Consider the following 23912-nt stretch of genomic DNA (forward strand, 5'->3'; position numbering starts at 1 on the left):
ACCCCATCCCGCCCCTCTAGGTTGTCACAGAGGAGCAGGTTGAGCTCCGTCTGTTATATAGCAGTGAGTGCTTCTATTTTTTACCCAAGGGAAAAATTATTAAGATAAGGCACTATGCACTTGATATAGGTTATATCAAGTCATTTAGTCTTTAAAAGAATCCTATGCGGTGTTATTATTATCCCATTGTAGCAGATAAAGAAGCCACAGATGAGGGGCCACAAAGCCAAACGGTTGGAGCCAGGATTCAAAGCCATAAACATGGGTTTGAATATATCTGATTTAAAGCCCATCTCTTGCGATGTATGCTGTACTCTCTCTGTTTTCCATGTTAAACTTATGCCATATAACAACAAATACCATTAATATCACTATAGTATGAAATATGGATTGAAAATGGAAGTAGTTTTCAATACCAAGGATCCTGAAATCAAAGTAAAACCTGTAAATTCAGCATTCATCTTTCATAGGTAAAAGCTTTACTGGATGCCATGAAAAACAGTAACTTCTCATTTTAGAGAACCATTCATTTAACCAGTATTTATTGAGCCCCTGCTACACACAGGGTACTCTGACAGATATGACAAATGGTGAGGAAGACAGACCTTGCCTCTGTCCTCGGAGTGTGTGTCTCGAGGAGGAAGCAGAAAAGTAATCACGTAACACACAGAGAATGACTGGGGAGTGAGGGCAGGGTTGGGGAAGGTACAGAAGTGGAGTCCATTGCAGGCAGTGTGAGCAGCAGGTGAATCAGCACACACCGGAAGGAAGGGGGCTGTTCTAGGAACAAAGGCAGAACTGCTGAGGGTAGGCCTAACCAGGAAGCATGGATGGGATGACAGCCAGTCTCAGCAGGAAGTGAAATGCGCTTGTATGTTTTTAAAGAAACATCAGTCTAACAATAGATGGAAAAAATGGATGATATAGGGACAGTCGGGAAAGGTGGACCCTTGTTGAATTTAACCAAAACTACTGGTGGAAATGACAATGCAAGAAGGGAGACAGTGAGGTGGGAACTGATTTGACAGCTATGAAGAAGGCACCGCCTTGATAACTGGTGGAAATGAAGCAGAGGCAGTAAATGTCAATTGTCCGGATGTGGTTTTGGTGTCTTGGTGCCCAAGATAAGGAATCCAAGGGCGAGACACTCCGTGGGAACAGGGAAGATGGTGTTTAAGCCTGCACACGTGTGGAGCTAACTCGCAGTTGGGTTTTGGGGTCTGGCGCGAGTGGAGCAGCCTAGGCTGAGGGTGGAGGTTTTCAAGGAATCAGCAGACATGTGTCGCCTAGAGGCATGGAACTGGACAGGCTCACCCACGTGGAGCAGAGAAGCAGAGGAACAGTCAGAACAGCACCATATAAGGGGAAGGCAGAGAAGCGACGCCCATAAAGGGTTTTATGAAGGAGTCTCCAGAGGTGTAGGAGCAAACCGGGAGAGACACACGCAGGCTTCCCGTAACCAGAGTTAAGTACTTTATGGACCTGAAAGGACCATCACGCATCATCGATGACACTTTCCGAGCATCCTTCCGCCCAATACCACCCGTCTGCTAAGAGACAGGCTCACAGTGACTCCCACAAGCCTGACAGCCCGCACCCTCTGCCCTGCCTCCTTCAGAGGAGCGCTCACTGCGAGGCCGCAGGCTGCTCCGCAAGCGCCCGCGGGCATCTCTCTGGAGACCCTGCTCAAACCGCCAGCCGGCGGAGGGAGGCTTGTCGTACGACTCACTCACCGCCCGAGGGAGGGCCCCTCCTTCAGGCCGATGCGCATCTCATCGTTTCTGCTGCTGTCACGCTGCTCTGGCTCGGAGGCCTGTCCTCCTCGCCCCCACCTCGCGCCCTGTCCCCTCAGTCTCAGGGGTACCTCTGCCAGCAGCACCGTTGGTGCGCCAGTCAAATCCTCCTTCCGGCCACCAACCGTCGTGGCCTCAGCCAATGCCGACGCGTCTTGTTCCGTCCGTCGGGCGTCTCAGCCAGTCACTTGCGGCCGTGCTGCTGCCGTGGCGACGGGGACGCCGGCCTCAGGTTGCCGTAGCAACGGGGAACGCGCAGGGCCACGCCGCGCCGCGCGGGCGGGGAGGTGGGGCTTGAGGGGCGGGGCGTCCCCTCTAACTGCCCGCCGGGCGCCTATGGACTCGGGGACCAACCTTCGGCATTTGAGATAAAATGGGTGGGAAAGAGTAGCTTCACTTTGGGGTGCTTAATTTCAAGAATTGCTATGGACTAAAAAAGCAGATTTATTGTGAAAAGGATCAGTGCAACCTGCTGAGGACCGTCCGTGTGACGTGGAGACACTTTGAACGATTCCGGCCCGCAGCGGGAGATGGGGACATGGTGTGAGCCGCGTGGACACCTGTCACCAGCTCGTTTTGTGGGGCTGAGCAAAGCTCTTCATCTTTCGTGAGAGCCTGAGTCTTTTGACTGAAAATGTTTCCAGTTTATGACAACTTAAAACAAAAAACCAAAAACCTCTTAACATCACATGGACTCTATGGACATAAGTTTGAGTTAACTCCGGGAGCTGGTGATGGACAGGGAAGCCTGGCGTGCTGCAGTCCATGGGGTCGTAAAGAGTCGGACGACTGAGCAACTGAACTGAAATTCCTTCCTAAGGATGCATATCCATGCATAAATAGATAATGAACATGAATAATGAAGACCTAGTAATGAAGGAGATGTGTTCAAACTACTGAACTAAAACCAGGGTGGAATATAGCCCCATTTCAGAAAGAGAAACAACTTTGAACGGACTTGCCCATTAAAAGGGTCTGGAAAATTAGGCAAATGCATTAGAATTCACTTTTGAGAGGAACAAAAACCAAAAGAAAAAAAGACAACAGTAAATAAAATTTTATTAGTGGAACCAAGCTTCAGAAAACAAATGAAAGATACACAGAAGAGAAATAGACATCCCCATAAAACGGTGTTGAGGTAGACACAGTAAAAGAAGGCATTTAAGAGTATGGTGTCCCACACAATGTGGTATTATAGGCAGGACGTATATATGCAGAGAGAGATTCAGAGATCTTGGTTTACATTAAAATTATTCTTGTATACTACCAATGGTGTCTTTCTAAGACTATATAAAGATGCAAAATCAGGGGAAAAGAGAACAACAACAACAAAAAAAAAAAACAAGCAAAAAAAAAATGGTGGTCTGATTTCCTAAACCAAATTTGAGAAGTGGTCCATTGTGCTGAGGAAGAAGCAGGACAACAAATTTACAGAACATCAACATGAACATGAGGTCTGATTCACCAGTCTGTCACTTGGTCAAATAAACATGGGTGTTGGAAATTCCCCTGGAAAAAAATGCACCCTCTATTGCTGCTGGCCTGGGCATTGTATGAGGAGCCTTGTATGAGTACTGAATGAGTAGCTGGAGGGCTTTAAGTCCCTGTGACCTCCTGGAATGTTCACCAGAAGATCCTAACCTCTCACCCCTCTTCACACCTTACATTGAGAGGCAGCTACAGTTGTTGGGTTAGTGTTCTCACTACCTTTCCCCTTACTCACACTGGTGAGGATATTTACTGTTGTATTTATTTCTGAAAGACTGGGCAATTACTTATATATGACTACTTTTTTTCTGTATTCCACATACACAATAAACTGTTCAATACAAACACATCACTTGGAGGTTTCTTCCTATTGGACTTCCTTATGTAACATGGTTAACATAATTTATATATTTCCAAATACAGCTTTCCTAGGAACATGGAAAGCCTTTCTTGATATTTTGCACAGCTCTCTCTCTATATATATATATGTGATATATATATATATCACATTGGGTATGCTGACTTCTTGAAACATAGGTTTTCCCATGGGACATTAGATAAGTCTATTCTTATCCACAGGTTTGCCGAGGATAAGTTTGCAAACTTCTCTCCTCCACTCAGCTAGTTCCTTCATAACTGTCTGTTCAAAATCCTTAATCCTGTGTTCTGTTTTCCTTTGCAATTTTTAAAATTTATTCATTTTATCTTATGATCATAGAGGTTTCAGGTAAAATAAACCAAAAATTGTTTGTACTCCATGCTTATAGAAAAGTGACTCCAGCATTGTATCTGGACTCTTTAAGGTATACTTATAAATCACATTACTGATTTCAGTGTTGTTTTATGGCCATTCTCATGAAACAAGGTAACTTATGAGGTTGGTTTCTGAATTACCTATCCATGAAAAGAATTTCCACCACTATCTTCTTATATAGCAAACTCACATCAGAAAAACTAGGATAAATCATTATGGAACAAGAACATGTACAATTTATTATAAATGATAGTCTATACAATCCTTCCTAAGGTTGCACATCCATGCATAAATGGATAAGGAACATGCGTAATGAAAAATTAGTAATAAGGTAGCTGTGTTCAGCCTACTGAAACAAAACCAGAGTAGGATCAAGTCTCATTTTATAAAGAAGGGGAAACTTAAATGGACTTGCCCATGAAAAAGTTTAGAAAAAGAAGACAAATATATTTGAATTCATTTTTGTGAGAAATAAAGTCATTCAGTCAGTTCAGTTGCTCAGTCGTGCCCAACTCTTTGCGACCCCATGGACTGCAGCACACCAGGCCTCCCTGTCCATCACCAACTCCTGGAGTTTACTCAAACTCCTGTCCATTGAGTCAGTGATGCCATCTAACCATCTCATCCTCTGTCGTCCCCTTCTCCTCCTGCCTTCAATCTTGCCCAGCATCAGGGTCTTTTCCAATGAGTCAGTTCTTAAATTTAGGTGGCCAAAGTATTGAAAGTTTCAGCTTCAGCATCAGTCCTTCCAATGAATATTCAGGACTGATTTCCTTTAGGATGGACTGATTGGATCTCCTTGCAGTCCAAGGGACTCTCAAGAGTCTTCTCCAACACCACAGTTCAAAAGCATCAATTCTTTGGCGCTCAGCTTTCTTTATAGTCCAACTCTCACATCCATACATGACTACTGGAAAAAACATAGCCTTGACCAGACGGACCTTTGTTGGCAAAGTAACGTCTCTGCTTTTTAATATGCTGTCTAGGTTGGTCATAACTTTCCTTCCAAGGAGTAAGCATCTTTTAATTTCATGGCTGCAGTCACCATCTGGAGTGATTTTGGAGCCAAAGAAAATAAAGTCAGCCACTGTTTGTTTCCACAGCTATTTGTCATGGGACCAGATGCCATGATCTTAGTTTTCTGAATGTTGAGCTTTAAGCCAACTTTTTCACTCTCCTCTTTCACTTTCATCAAGAGGCTCTTTAGTTCTTCTTCACTTTCTGCCATAAGGGTGGTGTCATCTGCATATCTGAGGTTATTGATAGTTCTCCTGGCAATCTTGATTCCAGTTTGTGCTTCCTCCAGCCCAGCGTTTCTTATGATGTACTCTGCATGTAAGTTAAATAAGCAGAGTGACAATATACAGCCTTGATGTACTCCTTTTCCTATTTGGAACCAGTCTGTTGGTCCATGTCCAGTTCTAACTGTTGCTTCCTGACCTGCAAACAGGTTTCTCAAGAGGCAGGTCAGGTGGTCTGGTACTTCCATCTCTTTAAGAATTTGCCACAGTTTGTGGTGATCCACACAGTCAAAGGCTTTGGCATGGTCAATAAAGCAGAATTAGATGTTTTTCTGCAACTCTCTTGCTTTTTCGATGATCCAAAGGATGTTGGCAATTTGATCTCTGGTTCCTCTGCCTTTTCTAAATCCAGCTTGAACTACCAAAAGTTCATGGTCACATACTGTTGAAGCCTGGCTTGGAGAATTTTGAGCATTACTTTACTAACGTGTGAGATGAGTGTGCACACATTATGAAGCTTTAAAAAATGAAAAGTATTGAGTGTTTATTTTGTGCCAGGGACTGTTCCAAATTCTTTCATTGTTTGACTTACTCTTCACATCGTCTGGTTATTTCTCATCCTAGTTTAGAGCTAAGAGGCCCATAGCAGAGCTGGTAATTGATGGAGGCAGGGAAGACCTTAACAGTTCCAATCTGGAGCCCAGCCTTAACCACCATGCTGCTCCCTGAACAATTCAATCCCATCTTATATAGCTCCAAGCCCCCATGGGCATGTTAATTAGTGCGGTGATTAAATGTCACAAAACTTGATTTAAGATGAATTCAGTAAATGCTTAGCCTGATGTTTTTTTTCTGCTCTCAATAATAATGAAAAGTAGACCCAACAGAGTAACAACATTTTGATCTGAGTACTTGAAGATATTTTTTACTAACTAAAACAGTAAGGTACCATTTTGGAAAATACAGAGAGGTGAGATGAAAAGCAAATTCAGGGAAATGTAGCAGAACTAATTAAACTGAAGAGAACATACCATCAGCAGAAACAATGTGACCAATCAAAACAAAAAGGTGACAGAGAAGGCAGACTGATGCTGAGCAGAGGTATCCTCTAGAGACATTTTAAATATTAAGCAGGAGACAAAAGTACTGCTCTGAACTTTTATCAGAATAGGCAATGCGTTTCCCATCTTTCTCTTTCTCCTATTTCTTAAAATAAAATCTTGATGTTTTGGCCACCCCTGAGTATAAGTGGCTGTCACACAGATGATCGGGGGAATGGACCAAGGGGCCATGGCGGCGGCGAGCAGCAGGCCCGCCTGGGTGGGGCCCACCCGCCCTGTGCGCCTGCACCGAGAAGGGCAGAGAGCGCGCAGCCTGCGTCAAGCTCACGGCTGGCCTGGTGGGGTCCAAGTCCGTGAGGCTTCCAATGCCCTACTGGTGTTTTTGAACACCCCTTGCACTATCCTAATGTGAATCCACAGATCACGTAGATCACATGTTCAAAAGTAAAATAGTACAATGTCAGAAGTAACATAAGGAACAAACAAAAGTACCTTAAATAGATATTGAAATATTTAGAATCAACAAGAACACATAAAAAAAACAATTCCCCAAATTTCTAAAATACCCCTAGACCACTGGTCTAGGAAAAGAAGAAAAACAGAGGGTGTTTTAAACACAGACACACAGTCGTGAGTGGAGGCAGGAAAATGCTCTTCCAGCAGACAGCACGAGGGAGAGCACAGCTGGAAGAAAATACACAGCTTACACTGAGCTTTGAAAGAGCAGCAGAGAAACAGAAAGGAAGGCTTCCCAAACAACAGGAATGTTTTTATGAAAAGCAGAGTTAGTGATGTGAAGGTCACAGAACTGATGCTGCAGAGATCAGACCTGCCTTGAGGAGCAAGAGCAAACAAAAATGAGTGGGAAACTCAGTTTTCTTTCTTCTCCCCACCCTCAATGCCCACAAAGATCTCAAAGCTCTGTAGCTAGGGATAATAAATTGACAAAAAATATTTCTTTCTTCAAGTAAATGTAAACAGAACTTTCAAATGAAGCTTCCAAAACCTTAAGCACTTTTTTCCATCTCACTCCCGAAGGTTATCATATTCACTGTGGGAAATCAGAAGCCTTACACCAAGTCCAGAAAACACAGGAAGAAGTGCTCCCTATGTGCCTAATGGAAGACAGACCAAACCCTATCATTGGCTATAACTAAAAAAAAAAAAAAAAAAATTCATAATAAAATTAATCGCTAAAAACAAAAAAGAAAAGCACGCCTGAATATGTGAGTTAAGTATCAACATGCTCATTACACATCATGCAATGTGTGTTTATTACATTTCACATTGTAAAATTCTCACTCTAAACAGATGTGTCTTAAAATAGGGAATATAATGGACCAGCCTATCATAAAGGGCTTTAATTTCATTATTTCTTAACTGTCACAAAATCACTGTGAAACACACACTATTTTGTTTCATTTTCTTCTCTCACTGTTTCCTCTTTTCTGTCTCCTGCTTACTAAAGCACAGGAAAATTAGGAGGCAGGAAATAGAAATCACTTGCTTTTTCTCCATCCCCTCTCATGTAGGTTGGGGGGGGGGTGCTCTTCTAATATCAAAGTAAAGACAATATCCAGTGACTGATTCAGTAGACTTTTATTGCTCTTCCAACTTCAATAACATCTCCAAAAAAATAGTTTTCTTCTAATATTATGAAACAGATTTGAAAAGCAGGATTATTCACATTATAGACTGGTAGATACTTGTACTTCATATAGATTAAAAATATCAGTTCTACATTTTAAATGCTTAATTTACTTTGGATTTTATTATAATAGAAAATATCACTGTATTGATAATTATAAAAGTCATAAAAATTAGAACTGTACTGTTCTTATTATACGAAGCTATCAAATACTGTATAAATGAACAATAAAATTCAATTTCTATTTATTTAAATGGAGCAAACACTGGAAGATAACCCCCCCACACAAAATAACCAAAAAAAACCCTTTTAATATGAAAGTAACAAAAGAAAAACCACAACACAAAAATCAATCAATGCACAAAAATCTGATTAAAAAAACAACTGTTAACAATACTCTAAGTCAACTGCAGAAGTCAATATATGCTAATTAAATTAAATTTTAAAAAATGATCTTTAGGTGATTCCATTTCCAACTATTGACACTTACATTACTTTTTGAAGTTAGAAAAGAACCAACTTTACATTAAAATTGCCAAGTTCTGAATTATGAACACTATTTAAAATTTTGAATGTCCTTAAAGTCTTTAACTTTCTAAAAAAATAAATAGTTGTTGGACTAAACCAAAAAACAGTTCACATAGTTCTATTGCATATGATAACAATGATGTGACCTACATAAATAAATTTAAAACATTAAATTATTTAATTTAAACATTTTTGAATTACAATGTTATATCAATGGCTTATACATCCGAAATCTGAGCATTTTAAAACAGGATTCACATGTTACACTGGTGAGCACATTTACATAACTGTTGTACATGATACAATCCTTTAAAACCGGCAAGCTCTGGTGTCATACCTCTGTTTCAGAAACCATTTTTCTTTTTACAGAATTTCGAACCTACATTTTGTGAAAAGAAAAGGTTATAAAGCTATTACATATATACATAAACTTTGGGTATGTGGAAGAAACAGAAATGTATTTTTAGATGAATAAAACAAAAGTTAGTAATTTTGAGTGGTAAAGAAATCTGCTTTATAAATACATGCATTAGCACGTAAAAAATTGTCCTACACATTTTATAGACTTGGCAAATATGAACAATGATATGCCACAGCTTTTTAAAACAACTTGAGAGATTTATGATTGACCATATCATTCACACAGGCACACTCACACTATACAACACCCATTACACAGATCATGCACCTCACTTTGTGTATCTAGTATTAGAGAATATAGAGCATCATCCTTTTATCACAAGGAAGTAACTAGAGTTCATTGTCTTCCCCAAAGCTGCAATTTTAGAGTGAAATAGCATTCAAAAGAAACTAAATTTCAGATGGTCAACATGAGGATGGTACTAGTCTCTGTAAACAGATGTCTATAATAAATAAAACAGGTGGAAGAAAGAATGTCCTGAGTGGCCCCGCAGCCCGGGTACTCAGCAGCTCTGAGCTCTGTCCTGGAAACCAAGGCATCTGAGGAAGTGCAGGGCTGTTTCTATGAATTTATTTTATAAGTGGAATATGCACAGGTTTATTAATACTTTTGCACCTTGAGGTAAATTAGTACATAGCAATCACTACTGCTCATCTATATGCATTTAAGGCAACATTTAAAAATCAATATATGTATTAAATTATAGTTTTCACTATCTTTCAAAGAATGCTATCCATGATGGTCATTTTCCAAAAACAGTGGGAAAATATCATAGCCACATAAAACAAGCTATTACTTAAACATGAATTAGCTTTGCTTTTCAGTGGAGTAGTCATATCAGATCATTTTGTAAGTCAAGTAGTCAAAAGAAAGCAGAAACTATTTTACAATTAAAAATAGTAAAAACATGGAGTGCAAAGCATTCTGCAAGTCATGGTTTTTCGGACACTGGACAACTAGTTTTCATAATTAAACAAAATCACATAAACACTATGATCCCAAGTAGTTTTCAGTTTAAATTTTAAAATTACTTCCTGTAAAATAAGCACATTTTGTTACCCCTATGACGTCCAGACCCAAGGAAATGATGTGAGGAAATCGTCTTGTTCAGGTTAATCAGGGCAGTTTACAAAATTACAGCAGCAAATACTGGGGTCTTTGGAAAGGATTATGCTGCTATGAACAAAAAGGACTCACTTCACTGGAAGCTCATAACAGTAACAAGCACCATGGGTAACACTCTCTCACCAAGTACCACTGCATCTCTTCTTCAGGTGGCACCAAAAGATGCCAGCTACACTTGCTAAAGAAAATGAGTTACATTTCCAGCCTCCCATGAGGCAGACGGTGAATCCATTATTTTAACTAGAATTGGGTACCATGGTCTTAGATGTGGAAATTTCATGTTAAGTAGTTTGGAATGGATTGCTAGAACTGCTAAAACATCAGCTTTGGGCATCGCTCATGCTCTTCTATGAGATCAATTCTTCATACTTTTGTACTTTGATTAGAACTGATTAAAGAGAGCATTGGAATTTCATTGAAATTTTCATCCTAACATTCATGTTATTATTTTCAGTATTTCAGTGGCTCCTCAATACTTGTTTGGTTTTTAGAAATCATCCTTTTGCCAAATCAGTTTCACAACCCCATTCATCCAGTCCTACAGGCTTAACAAGAACAACATTTATTTATTTCATATGGAGCTAAAAAGTATATAAAAGATGACTAAAAAGATTTGCTAGAAGTTAAAAAGACAGCTCAGAAAATCAAAATCTAAATAAAACACACAAACACAAACTAGGAAGAATGTCATTAATCTGAGCTATATACATAGTAAGTCTAAATTTCTTTTAAAATACAAATATGGCAGTGCTTTATATCAAAGATGTAAAATCTATCAACTGCTTTCAGATAATAAACCATAAAGGCAAGTGAGCACCAACTATCTACATTAAATTTACTCTATATGTGTCATCTTTGCAAATGTTTATATAACATTTAAGCATCATATCAATTAAAATAAATTAAATATCTTAAAATGAAATCACAGATAACAATCTATTAAATATTACCTATACAGCAGAAAGAACAACGTAAAGAGAAAATGAAAGGTAATTCTTAATAAAGTAATACTGATCATTAACCCACTTAAGAGAATTCTGACTCCTGATTATTTAATCATACTTACAGAAAAATAATCAAGAACTTGAACCTGATACAAACGAAACCACATTTTACATAAAAGACAGCAAAGGTAGAGAACAGAGTGGGCATATGGGGCTCTAAAAGGGTATTAGGATTCAGAAAAAAATTCTATAAAGGCAACAGAGTTTAACTAGTTTAAGCTGGTATTTTATAGCTTTTAAAATTCATTAACTAATGACTGGAATGAGGGTTAAATTATAAAACCACTTGCAATTTTACCTGTTTATCAGAATGGAAACCTAGATGTGCAGGTTTTAAGGTTTAAAATAAATTTCAAAAATATAAAGGTGAAAGCTGTAGGTCTGATCTAGAAAGTCCCCCTGCTGCACCCCCGCAGCCAGAAGGTCCCCATCAGCTGTGAAATGTGACGGGCGCGCACGGGACGAGGGGCGCAGCGGCCTCCGCGCCCCAGCGCGGGCACAGCGCCCTGCTCGCCCCTCACTGCACGAGCAGAAGGGAAGCCGTGTGGGCACATTCCTAGCAGCTCAAGGAAAACATGTAAAAGTATCGACAAAACACGTATCACTTAAGGCTGGTATGATCTGCCACTGATTTAAATAAAGATTATTTTTTAAAAGAATAGATTTAAAGAAAAGACAATGCATTTCCCCACATTTTTCTACTGCAGAACAGAAAAATAAAAAACTTCCAACAGAAAAATAAATATTTGATTAAGAACCATGTACCTCACTTCCAAGAGACCATTTCATTACAAACACAGTCTCCATGATGCTCCTAACAAACTTCAGACATTACTTTAGGAAAAAACCCCAGTAGTCACGCATAAGGGGCACGACATACAATATTGTTATATATAGTGACGCGAAACACACACCGTATACATACACACACACATATATGTATATGTATCTAATCTATCTATATATATGATTCCTCTTGGTTCAAATCTATAAGGAAGTTTCAGCATCCAGGTATTTCTTTCTTGGTTCATCTTCAAAATTTATTTTCACACTTACAGGTTTTTCAGGGCTATTTAAAACAAAGAATGAGAATAAGTAATTTTGAAATGGTCAGATATTACATTCAAACATGGCCAACAGTAAATATCCTTAATAGCCTTTGAGATGTCTATTTATACTATAAACATACCAGTTGCTATTACTATCTTACTGCTTTCTTTTCATATCAGTAAACTGTGATGCCCAAAGGCAAATATTAAAAAGTCTTAGCTTTTTAATAGATATTTTTGCCACTGAAATTCACATTTTCTTACAACTTAAAATTGGTCAGGGTACGATGACTATGCTTGACTTAATAGTTTTACTTTATATATGAACAGTTATAACATTTGACTTTTACTGACACATTATTTATTTGATCAAATTTAAAAAATTTAAACAATTATTTAAATATTTAATATTTAAAACATTATTTAATCTTTGTCAATATAAATAAACATCAAATACTTTCCTATAAAATGCAACAAATCTACAAACCTTATCTCTCTAAATTTAGTTCACAAATACAAGATTCTACATCTTTAAGTTAGTATCAGAAACAATGATTTTGTGTATATGGACTTAACTGATTAATTATAACAAGAACATCTGGGCTTTGAACATTCTTCAAAATATAGAAACAAGCTATAGTTTGCTTCCTTCTCCAGACAATTGAAGGAAGACACCTCAAACATTTTTCTGTTGAACAACATAATAAAACATTCTCTTTCCTTCTAAGCTATTTTTAATTGAGGGGCAACCTGAATGAAAGGCAGAAGTACTTACAAAAGATAAAATAATATTAGTCTAAGGTCTTTATACTAACATTCAGGGCCAGGGGTGCTGACAGGAGTTGAAAATTACTAAAAGTTAAGAGTATCTAGTGAAATTTGGGCTGCATGAAATAATCCAAAATGACAAAAAGTTTAACTTTAAAACTTCTGAGATCATATATATAAGTGAAGGAAACAGTCTAGCTGAGAGAATTAAAACTCAAGAAATGATGGGAGAAAAGCAAAAAAAAAAAAAAAAATCTGGTAACAAAGATTAAGCAGAAGCAAAATTCTAAAGGAGGCAGGGAAAGATGGAGAAAAACCTGTGACTGCTCGCCTGCAAGTTTTAATCTGACAGCCACACAGCATATACTGACATCTAACACAGGGTCTGCAACAAAGTATACACAAAGTTTCTGTTGACTCTAAATGACTAGAGTATTCAACAGGATAATATCTAATTTCTCCAGAGACATGAGGGGTTAAAGTACTCATGATTATCAAGTCAGAATTCATGAAGTTTAGGTCTTAAAGTGAGGGAGAAAGAAAGAAAAAGTTATTACATAACAAGAAACGTTAAGAGGTTATGAAACAGTTGTGTAAGACATGGTTCATTATAAAACTAAATGGCCTTTACAATCAGGGATTACATTTCTTACAAGTATCTTCTAGGAAAATCAGAAGATATAGTAGGCTGAAACAAAACAAAACAAAACAAGGTATATTTTGGGGGGACCATCAGAGCATAATTGAGGCAGCACTCTATTTTAGTATTCAATCCCTAGTAATTTTTTTTCTTTATATGGTTTCTGATCTTTTATATATTTATTCCATATGTATATATTTATTTTTATTAAAAAATAACACCAATTCTTTTTTTTGAAGTAGGCAACTATAAATGTAAAAAATAACAACAAAAAAAAATCAGTACCCGTATCTGCTCCAGTACACAGTAAAATGATGGACAGATGAAAGGAAGAAAGAAAAGAGGAAGAAAAAAATGTTGGTTTTGTTAAGGAAGGAGAATATAAATTATGCAAATTGAGTTAAATTGAATGGTTTTCTAAATAGCTATCCATAAGTAAACTAGAAGCCACTACAGTTAGAAAATGCATAAATTGTTACAGCTACCTCGTGTTAGGTCTGGGTACTTTGGCATTCTCAGTGTTCATGGACAGTGCCTTCCACTGTGCAGTTTTGGCCATTTCATCTGATATGTTAACAACTGAGGGATCAACACTGAAGAACAAATACACTTTCTGGTTAGTATTGTGTACTTTCAAAAGCATTAATACTGTCATTCTTATTATCTACATAATATTTGCTTTCATCAGCTTAAAATTGAGAAAACTCTTTGCCATGCACTTAAACCAAGGTCCAGCAAGATATCAGTACTTTCGAGTTCTATTATAAAGGTCTCATGGGGAATTGCATCTTTCCTTATAATCAAAACTGGGAATGAGACTAATTAACTTGGCAATGATGCCCAAAGGTGGTAATCTTGGCTATAAGTATACTATTAAAATAACAGGAAAGAATATATTAATGTGCTTTTAAATATAAAAAGTGACACAGCATCAAGTCAATTAGAAACTTTCATAATCTGCACAAATTTCAGTTGCAGCAAACAACTATCCAAAGTACATAAAGTAACAATTAGGATTTAAAACATTTTTTTCATAGTTTTAAAAAATCATTAAAAAGAATTCTGGGAAATGGGATGCTTTAAAATTAGAAATTAAAATACTTCAACAGATAAAATACCAAAAAGGTTTGTCTGTACCACTTTTAGCTGATTATTACCATATCAGTAATATGGTAGCCTCAAAGTATTACTATTAATATATAAAATTTTATCAAAATCCATAGAACAAAACACTTCCTTTCATTGTAAGAAACAAACGTAATTATACTGTGTCTCTATGAAATACTGCAAAAATTACCTCAAGGCCCCAAATCCAGTAATGAAGACATCCATAAATAATCTGGGGCTTAAGGCTGTCAGTCACAAGTTACATGAAAGTACTAGGAAGTTAACAGAAATACACTTGCCAGTCCTTTTGCTTCACCCAAAGAAAAATATTTCATGCAAACAAACAATGAATACAAATGTCAAAATAGATGTTAAATTAACACTGTGGTGGCAGCCAGGTTATAAAGGGCTATAGAGCAGTCCTTTGTTCACACATTAAGTCTGCCCATCATTGATGATGTAAGACTGCAGAAATGAGTGACAGAATCACGGGAAAGTCTCCAAGGCTGCTTCACCAAGTCAAGTTTTTACAAGCGCACACGTTTGGACACCCAGATTCACCACGGTGGTACCTGAAAACCAGTATACCCCAAGAAAAGGTTTTTTTGCTCAGTTGCCAACTTCCAATAATTGAAGAGAGAAATTCCTCAAACACTTTCTAGCTTCTAAATGTTTCTTCTCTACCAATTCTCTACTTTCCCATTAGTAGAAATTGAGACTCCCCCTCTGAAGAAAGTAGACATTTTGTTTCCTTCCAAAATAAAAACTAAATGGAAACAATTTTGTCTACATTCAATAAATTATTTTCATATTTTGTAGGACTTCACGGTTTCCAAATGCTTTCCTTTGTTGCTAAGTTATCTTACTTCATTTTCATGGCATATAATCCAAAGCTTGGAGAAGGGAATGGCGAGCCACTCCAGTACTCGTGCCTGGAGAATTCCACTGCAGCCCAGCGGGCTAGAGTCCATGAGGTCGCAGAGTCGGACATGACTAAGTGACTCACACACACACACACACACAAATCCAAAGCAAGCAGACTTAAAGTTCTGGCAAACAGGTCAGCCAATTCCTGGCATTTTGGATGTCCAAGTTTTAAGCAAAATGGCATTAATCATGGCTCATGTCATCATTAGACAAAAGTAAATATACATATGTATACCCATTCTTTTTGTTAAATATCAGAAAGTGTAAGTATGGACTCCACTTAAATTTGTCAAGGTCCATGTGTAATCAGGGTAAGGAAAAGCTAATGCAGGACCTACAGAAATTAAGTGGCCAACATCTCAGCCGACTGCTGAGTCACTAGTAACTACCATGGCGGTTCCTACACCCTGTGGACTTCCCTGGAGGCTCAGATGCTGAAGAACCTGCCTCCAATGCAGGAGACCTGTGTTTCATCCCTGGGCTGGGAACATGCCCTGGAGAAGGGAATGGCAACCGCTCCAGTATTCTTACCTGGAGAATTCCACAGACAGAGGAGCCCGGTGGACCACACAGTCCATGGGGTTGCAAAGAGTCAGACACGACTAAGCAACTAACACTTCCACTTGCACAGTCTTTTTAGCACAAACTCAGTACACTGATTCATTTAACAAACATTTACAGAGTCTAGAGAAGCAGAGCATTGTACATGGATATATTAAAATGTCTATACTTGACATTTAAGATATATACAAATTTGAGGGTAAATCATGAAAGGTGACAAAGAATACCCATGATAAAAATTAATAGTAAAAAGTATTAGAGAAAAATTACTTGTGAATTCATTTGTCAAAACTAATCAACACATAGAGTCCAAATGTGACCTCTGTAAAAACTATAAAGTTAAAAATGAAAAAAGGTTGAAGCAAGAGAATTAGATATTAACATTTTCCATTAACTGGTCAATGAATGAACCTATATACTTTCTAAAACTGATTTTTGTACTATAAATGGGTATTTGTAAACAGAATAAATATATAGGTGAATCAGATGTGTAAATAAATTATAGAAGTTTCTAAAGCTAAAAAAAAAAAAGCTTACATTTCCCAACCTCTATGCTTAGTTTGTAGATTTTAACATAAATCGCCAAAATCATGTATGATAAACTATACATAATAAACATTAATTTTTCCCTAGTATGAGCCCTCACTGGCAATGGGCAGATGATACCTTTGAAAACTGCAGGAGAGTTCCAGGGCCTCTAAACATAGTCACCTATGGGAAGGTCATCCAAAGATGGATTACAAGTGTTATTTTCCAGCAGGCACCAACCTCCATCATAATGAGTGCAAGGGAAAAAAATACAGTTGTGCTACTGAGCGCGTGGGAGTACCCTAAGACTGGGTTTAAACTTCACTGAAACGGAAGGAGTGAGAATGACAGGACAGTCTCTGCTGGACGTGGAGGCCAGGGCTCTCCCTGCCCGCTCCATCCTGCTGCTGTCAGCGGGAGGGGAAAGAGACAGCAACTTCCTCCTCCAACAGTAGGAAGCCTTCCTTCAGCCCACACATCAAGGGCAGTGTTTGTCATCGTTTAAAAAGCAGGCATCATGACTTTAGAGACACGCTGCATGGCTCATTCATGCGCCTGACGTGTAAATAAAGCACACTTTAAAATGCAAAGCTGCATCTCACCTGTATTTTAGCGCCTTCATTGGAATCTGCAGGAGGCTTCCCCCTTCAAATGGAAGATGCACAGTGTCTTCACCAGCTTGGAGCATTCGCTCAGCTTCCTTGAAAGAACAGATGTGAAGAGATGACTTTTTCCAGAATATTTCCAGGACCAATTAATATACCAACATCTTAAAGAATTAGCAAACCAAACTGACAATATTTATTTAACTTGCCATGACTGAAAATTTCATTCTATTATTATGAATATATACTTGTAACACAAGGTGAAAATAATCACTTGTAAAGACTAATTTTTAAGGGTTATAACTTCCACTTCTGGGAGTTAATCATTAGTACTATTTAAATATAAATTTAGCTATATAAATTTTATTTTCAAAATTTATTACTATTAGCATTACTCTTGGCCACTCCACATGGCACATGGAATTCTAGTTCTCTGACTACTGGAAGCGCAGAGTCCTAACCACTGGACTACCAGGAAAGTCCCCATAAATTTTATTATTAACTATTACACAGTTATACACTGGGAGGGGGGCTTCCCAGGTGGCCCAAGTGGTAAAGAATCTGCCTGCCAATGCAGGAGACACAAGATGCGGGTTCAATCCCTGGGTTGGAAAGATTCCCCTGGAGAAGAAATTGGTAACCCACTCCAGTATTCTTGCCTAGAAAATTCCATGGACAGGGGAGTCTGGCCGGGTACAGTCCATGGGGTTGCAAAGAATCAGACATGACTGAGCAGGCACACACCATGTACAACGAGCAACAAAACTCTGTGAAATCTCATGGCTCTCATTACAATACAATATAAGCAAATCCTCACTTGGCCAAACAACTGCTTGTCCTGGGAGCCAGTCCTGCCTATGGAGGATGTACAAGAGGCCATAAGTTGTCAGTAGCAGCCCCTTTTCTGACCATCCCCTCAAGCTGAGAACACCTAAGCTAAGAAACATGAACCCAAATCATGACACAATCATAATGAGGATGGAGAGGGGGTCAGTACAGGAGACAGAGAGAGAGTGCCTGTCTTACTAAAAGAAATCCCACAACTTGGGGGTGACAATGCATCTGGTTTTAATAAAAACAATATAAGATTAAAAAGAAATTAACCCCAAATTTCTCAGCACTCCCTGCAACTCAGTGTGGTGCAAGTGGAACCTCTAGGATGCCATTTCTGGGTAGCACGGTGGGGCTGCTGCCTCCCACTGTCTCTGACTCCACTGCTAATGTGACGGCTCAGGCTCAGCAGCCTCCCTGACCCGTCAAGGGATGCTGAGGATGGAAAGTCTACGCTGGGCTGGGAAGAACCAACAAGAGATCCTGACAACTCTGGAACCATCGCACAAGGTCACTTTAACTTTCGAGATTCCTTACAGGACAAAAAGAAAAAACTCTAGTGTTTAAGGCAACTCTACTTTTGTTCTGTGATATGCACATGACCTTATTCTAAGTGATACAGGAAGTAATAAGCAAGCAAGTTTACCTAAGTATTTTATAAATAAATCATATCCTATTTGAAAATCATCAAAAGCTTATGTTTACATATATACATAGCCTTGAACGAAACAAAATTCTTAAAGATTTTGGAGACTCAATTCAACTGTTTCACAATTAGTATCCTCATTAAAAAGTCACAATTCTTATTTAAGAGTAAACATAAAACCAGTAATTTTGCCATAAATCAGCACTGAATAATCAAATCATGAAAAAATGCCAACAAGTTTCTAAAAGCATTTGTCTGCAACTTTAATAAATGCTTTTTCATAAATACTACGCAACACAAGTTATAAATTGTGCTGATTTTTCTCAAAACTTAGACAAAAAAAAAAAAACAGCTCAGCAATTTTGAGATCAATTTAAATAAGACCACAACTTTTAAAAATGTATTATCTTATCTTTGATTTTCAAACAATATTCTGACTGGGAAAATGAAGTGAGGCGCTGAAATCAAGAGAATCATCTACGCTACATAACTCAAGTGTCTGTGTGCCCTTTATAATAGGTTGCAGTACCAAGCTGGTTGTTAAAAAATTCAAATTCAGTATAGACTATTCATGTAAATCTCAGTATACAAAGCAACTAAGGGTATATAATACTGAATATAAAAACTACAATTTTACTATATTTTCTATAAAAAGATAATCTACTTAATGTCACTTTTGTCCTTATATATGCCATACTGTTAAAATGCTGTTAAAATTAAAATGAATGCTAAAATGTACTTATCTACATTTAAGGTTATGTTAGATGGAAGACTGTGATGTAGAATTATTCTGTGTTATCTATGTTTTAATACTGGTAAATTCTTCCGACTGTTGATTTATATACATATGTAATTTTTTTACAGTATCTCTGTGTAAGGGCTGAGGGCAAGTTGGTAAAATGGGTAAGAGCCCGTGTTTAGGACAATCTGTTTACTAATCTCTCTCTCTCTGTTTCCTTTTTTGTAAACCGGGAATAATAAAAGTATGCACACTTTTAACAAAATTCTAGCAAACAGAATCCAACAACATATTAAAAAAATCATACACCATGACCAAGTGGGCTTTATCCCAGGAATGCAAGGATTCTTTAATATCCGCAAATCAATCAATGTAATACACCACATTAACAAATTGAAAGATAAAAACCATATGATTATCTCAATAGATGCAGAAAAAGCCTTTGACAAAATTCAACATCCTTTTATGATTAAAACTCTCCAGAAAGCAGGAATAGAAGGAACATACCTCAACATAATAAAAGCTATATATGACAAACCCACAGCAAGCATCACCCTCAATGGTGAAAAATTGAAAGCATTTCCCCTGAAATCAGGAACAAGACAAGGGTGCCCACTCTCATCCCTACTATTCAACATAGTTTTGGAAGTGTTGGCCACAGCAATCAGGGCAGAAAAAGAAGTAAAAGGAATCCAGATAGGAAAAGAAGAAGTGAAACACTCTCTGTTTGCAGATGACATGATCCTCTACATAGAAAACACTAAAGACTCTACCAGAAAATTACTAGAGCTAATCAACAAATACAGTAAAGTTGCAGGATATAAAATTAACACACAGAAATCTCTTGCATTCCTATACACTAACAATGAGAAAACAGAAAGAGAAATTAAGGAAACAATACCATTCATCATTTCAAAAAAAAGAATAAAATACTTAGGAGTATATCTACCTAAAGAAACAAAAGACCTATACATAGAAAACTACAAAACACTGATGAAAGAAATCAAAGAGGACACAAACAGATGGAGAAATATACCGTGTTCATGGATTGGAAGAATCAATATTGTCAAAATGGCTATTCTACCCAAAGCAATCTATAGATTCAATGCAATCCCTATCAAACTATCAATGGTATTTTTCACAGAACTAGAACAAATAATTTCACAATTTGTATGGAAATACAAAAAACCTCGAATAGCCAAAGTAACCTCGAGAAAGAAGAATGGAACTGGAGGAATCAACCTGCCTGACTTCAGACTATACTACAAAGCCACAGTCATCAAGACAGTATGGTACTGGCACAAAGACAGAAATATCGATCAATGGAACAGAATAGAAAGCCCAGAGATAAATCCACGAACCTATGGTCACCTTATCTTCAACAAAGGAGGCAAGGATATACAATGGAAAAAAGACAACCTCTTTAACAAGTGGTGCTGGGAAAACTGGTCAACCACCTGTAAAAGAATGAAACTAGAACACTTTCTAACACCATACACAAAAATAAACTCAAAATGGATTAAAGATCTAAATGTAAGACCAGAAACTATCAAACTCCTAGAGGAGAACATAGGCAAAACACTCTCCGACATAAATCACAGCAGGATCCTCTATAACCCACATCCCAGAATTTTAGAAACAGAAGCAAAAATAAACAAATGGGACCTAATGAAACTTAAAAGCTTTTGCACAACAAAGGAAACTATAAGCAAGGTGAAAAGACAGCCCTCAGATTGGGAGAAAATAATAGCAAACGAAGCAACAGACAAAGGATTAATCTCAAAAATATACAAGCAACTCCTCCAGCTCAACTCCAGAAAAATAAATGACCCAATCAAAAAATGGGCCAAAGAACTAAACAGACATTTCTCCAAGGAAGACATACGAATGGCAAAAAAACACATGAAAAGATGCTCAACATCACTCATTATCAGAGAAATGCAAATCAAAACCACAATGAGGTACCATTACATGCCAGTCAGGATGGCTGCTATCCAAAAGTCTACAAGCAATAAATGCTGGAGAGGGTGTGGAGAAAAGGGAACCCTCTTACACTGTTGGTGGGAATGCAAATTAGTACAGCCACTATGGAAAACAGTGTGGAGATTTCTTAAAAAGCTGGAAATAGAACTGCCATATGACCCAGCAATCCCACTTCTGGGCATACCCACCAAGGAAACCAGATCTGAAAGAGACACATGCACCCCAATGTTCATCGCAGCACTGTTTGTAATAGCCAGGACATGGAAGCAACCTAGATGCCCATCAGCAGACGAATGGATGAGGAAGCTATGGTACATATACACCATGGAATATTACTCAGCCATTAAAAAGAATTCCTTTGAATCAGTTCTAATGAGATGGATGAAACTGGAGCCCATTATACAGAGCGAAGTAAGCCAGAAAGATAAAGACCATTACAGTATACTAACACATATATATCGAATTTAGAAAGATGGTAACGATAACCCTATATGCAAAACAGAAAAAGAGAGTCAGATGTATAGAACAGACTTGTGGACTCTGTGGGAGAAGGCGAGGGTGGGATGTTTCAAGAGAACAGCATCGAAACATGTATATTATCTAGGGTGAAACAGATCACCAGCCCAGGTTGGGTGCATGAGACAAGTGCTCAGGCTGGTGCACTGGGAAGACCCAGAGGGATCGGGTGGAGAGGGAGGTGGGAGGGGGGACCGGGATGGGGAATACATGTAAATCTATGGCTAGTTCATTTCAATGTATGACAAAAACCACTGCAATGATGTAAAGTAATTAGCCTCCAACTAATAAAAATAAATGGAAAAAAAAAATAAAGTAATGCTCAAAATTCTCCAAGCCAGGCTTCAGCAATACATGAAACGTGAACTTCCAGATGTTCAAGCTGGATTTGGAAAAGGCAGAGGAACCAGAGATCAAATTGCCAACATCTGCTGGATCATCGAAAAAGGGAGGTCCAGAAAAACATCTATTTCTGCTTTATTGACTATGCCAAAGTCTCTGACTGTGTGGATCACAATAAACTGTGGCAAATTCTGAAAGAGATGGGAATACCAGACCACCTGACCTGCCTCTTGAGAAATCTGTATACAGGTCAGGAAGCAACAGTTAGAACTGGACATGGAACAACAGACTCGTTCCAAATTGGGAAAGGAGTACATCAAGGCTGTACATTGTCACCCTGCTTCTTTAACTTATACACAGAGTACATCATGAGAAAAGCTGGGCTGGAAGAAGCACAGGCTGGAATCAAGACTTCGGGGAGAAATATCAATAACCTCAGATATGCAGATGACACCACCCTTATGGCAGAAAGTGAAGAAGAACTAAAGAGCCTCTTGATGAAAGTGAAAGAGGAGAGTGAAAAAGTTGGCTTAAAACTCAACATTCAGAAAACTAAGATCATGGCATCTGGTCCCATCACTTCATGGCAAATAGATGGGAAAACAATGGAAACAGTGACAGACTTTATATTTTTGGGCTCCAAAATCACTGCAGCTGGTGACTACAGCCATGAAATTACAAGACGCTTGTTCCTTGGAAGAAAAGCTATGACCAACCTAGACAGCATATTAAAAAGCAAAGACATTACTTTGCCAACAGAGGTCCATCTAATCGAGGCTATGTTTTTTCCAGTGGTCATGTATGGATGTGAGAGTTGGACTATAAAGCTGAGTGCCGAAGAATTGATGCTTTTGAACTGCGGTGTTGGAGAAGACTCTTGAGAGTGCCTTGGACTGCCAGGAGATCCAACCAGTCCATCCTAGAGGAAATCAGTCCTGAATATTCATTAGAAGGACTGGTGCTGAAGCTGAAACTCCAATACTTTGGCCACCTGACGGGAAGAGCAGACTCATCTGAAAAGACCCTGATGCTGGGAAAGATTAAGGGCAGGAGGAGAAGGGGATGACAGAGGATGAGATGGTTGGATGGCATCACTGACTCAATCGACATGAGTTTAAGTAAACTCTGGGAGTTGGGGATGGACAGGGAGGCCTGGCGTGCTGCAGTCCACGGGGTCGCAAAGAGTCAGACACGACTGAGCAACTGAACTGAATGGAACACTTTTTAATAATAAGGTTCTTAGGAGTTGATTCCCACTGAAGTGAGTATAATAGTGTTTGCTACTTGGTACAAAACATTAAACAGTAAGTAAACAGTGTACATTTGAAATTCATTTTTTTTTTTACCTCTTTCTCTTTTTTCTTTTTGTCGTCTTCTTTCTTTTTCTTACTTTCTGGCATGAGATCATCAAGCCAACTAAGCTCTCTCTTTGTGAAACACAGGTCCATGAGTTTGCGAACAAAGACTAATGCAAGAACCTTTAAAAAAGTAAGGGAGAGAATATTCAGTAACATCTAAAAATTATTTATCAAAAAGTATTTATCAAATCATAAATAAAAAAGCACATCATATATTTTATTTTAAAATTACTTTACACATCATCTTAT

The 23912-nt window shown here is 38.2% G+C and overlaps 2 protein-coding genes across 8 annotated transcripts in view; both read right to left on the reverse strand.

Moving 5' to 3' along the window:
- The window catches only part of NEK10 (NIMA related kinase 10), a 250358-nt gene extending 248379 nt beyond the window's left edge, over positions 1-1979 (reverse strand). The window contains exon 1 of the mRNA XM_070456150.1: positions 1734-1979. The gene's annotated coding sequence lies outside the window, so the exon portion shown is untranslated. The remainder of the gene's footprint in view (positions 1-1733) is intronic.
- Positions 1980-7917: 5938 nt separating this feature from the next.
- SLC4A7 (solute carrier family 4 member 7) overlaps positions 7918-23912 on the reverse strand; it is a 118971-nt gene continuing 102976 nt past the window's right edge. For 5 of the 7 annotated variants that reach the window (XM_070455271.1, XM_070455265.1, XM_070455266.1 and 2 more), the window contains 4 exons: positions 23652-23783; positions 17246-17343; positions 14006-14113; positions 7918-12132 (listed from right to left, as the gene is read on the reverse strand). In XM_070455271.1, coding sequence (XP_070311372.1) covers positions 12051-12132; positions 14006-14113; positions 17246-17343; positions 23652-23783 — 420 coding nt within the window. In that variant the 3' untranslated portion in view covers positions 7918-12050. The remainder of the gene's footprint in view (positions 12133-14005; positions 14114-17245; positions 17344-23651; positions 23784-23912) is intronic. The other 2 variants (XM_070455268.1, XM_070455267.1) reach the window with 1 other exon arrangement.

This window comes from Odocoileus virginianus, chromosome 26, assembly GCF_023699985.2.
Source record: "Odocoileus virginianus isolate 20LAN1187 ecotype Illinois chromosome 26, Ovbor_1.2, whole genome shotgun sequence".
Lineage (NCBI taxonomy): Eukaryota > Metazoa > Chordata > Mammalia > Artiodactyla > Cervidae > Odocoileus > Odocoileus virginianus.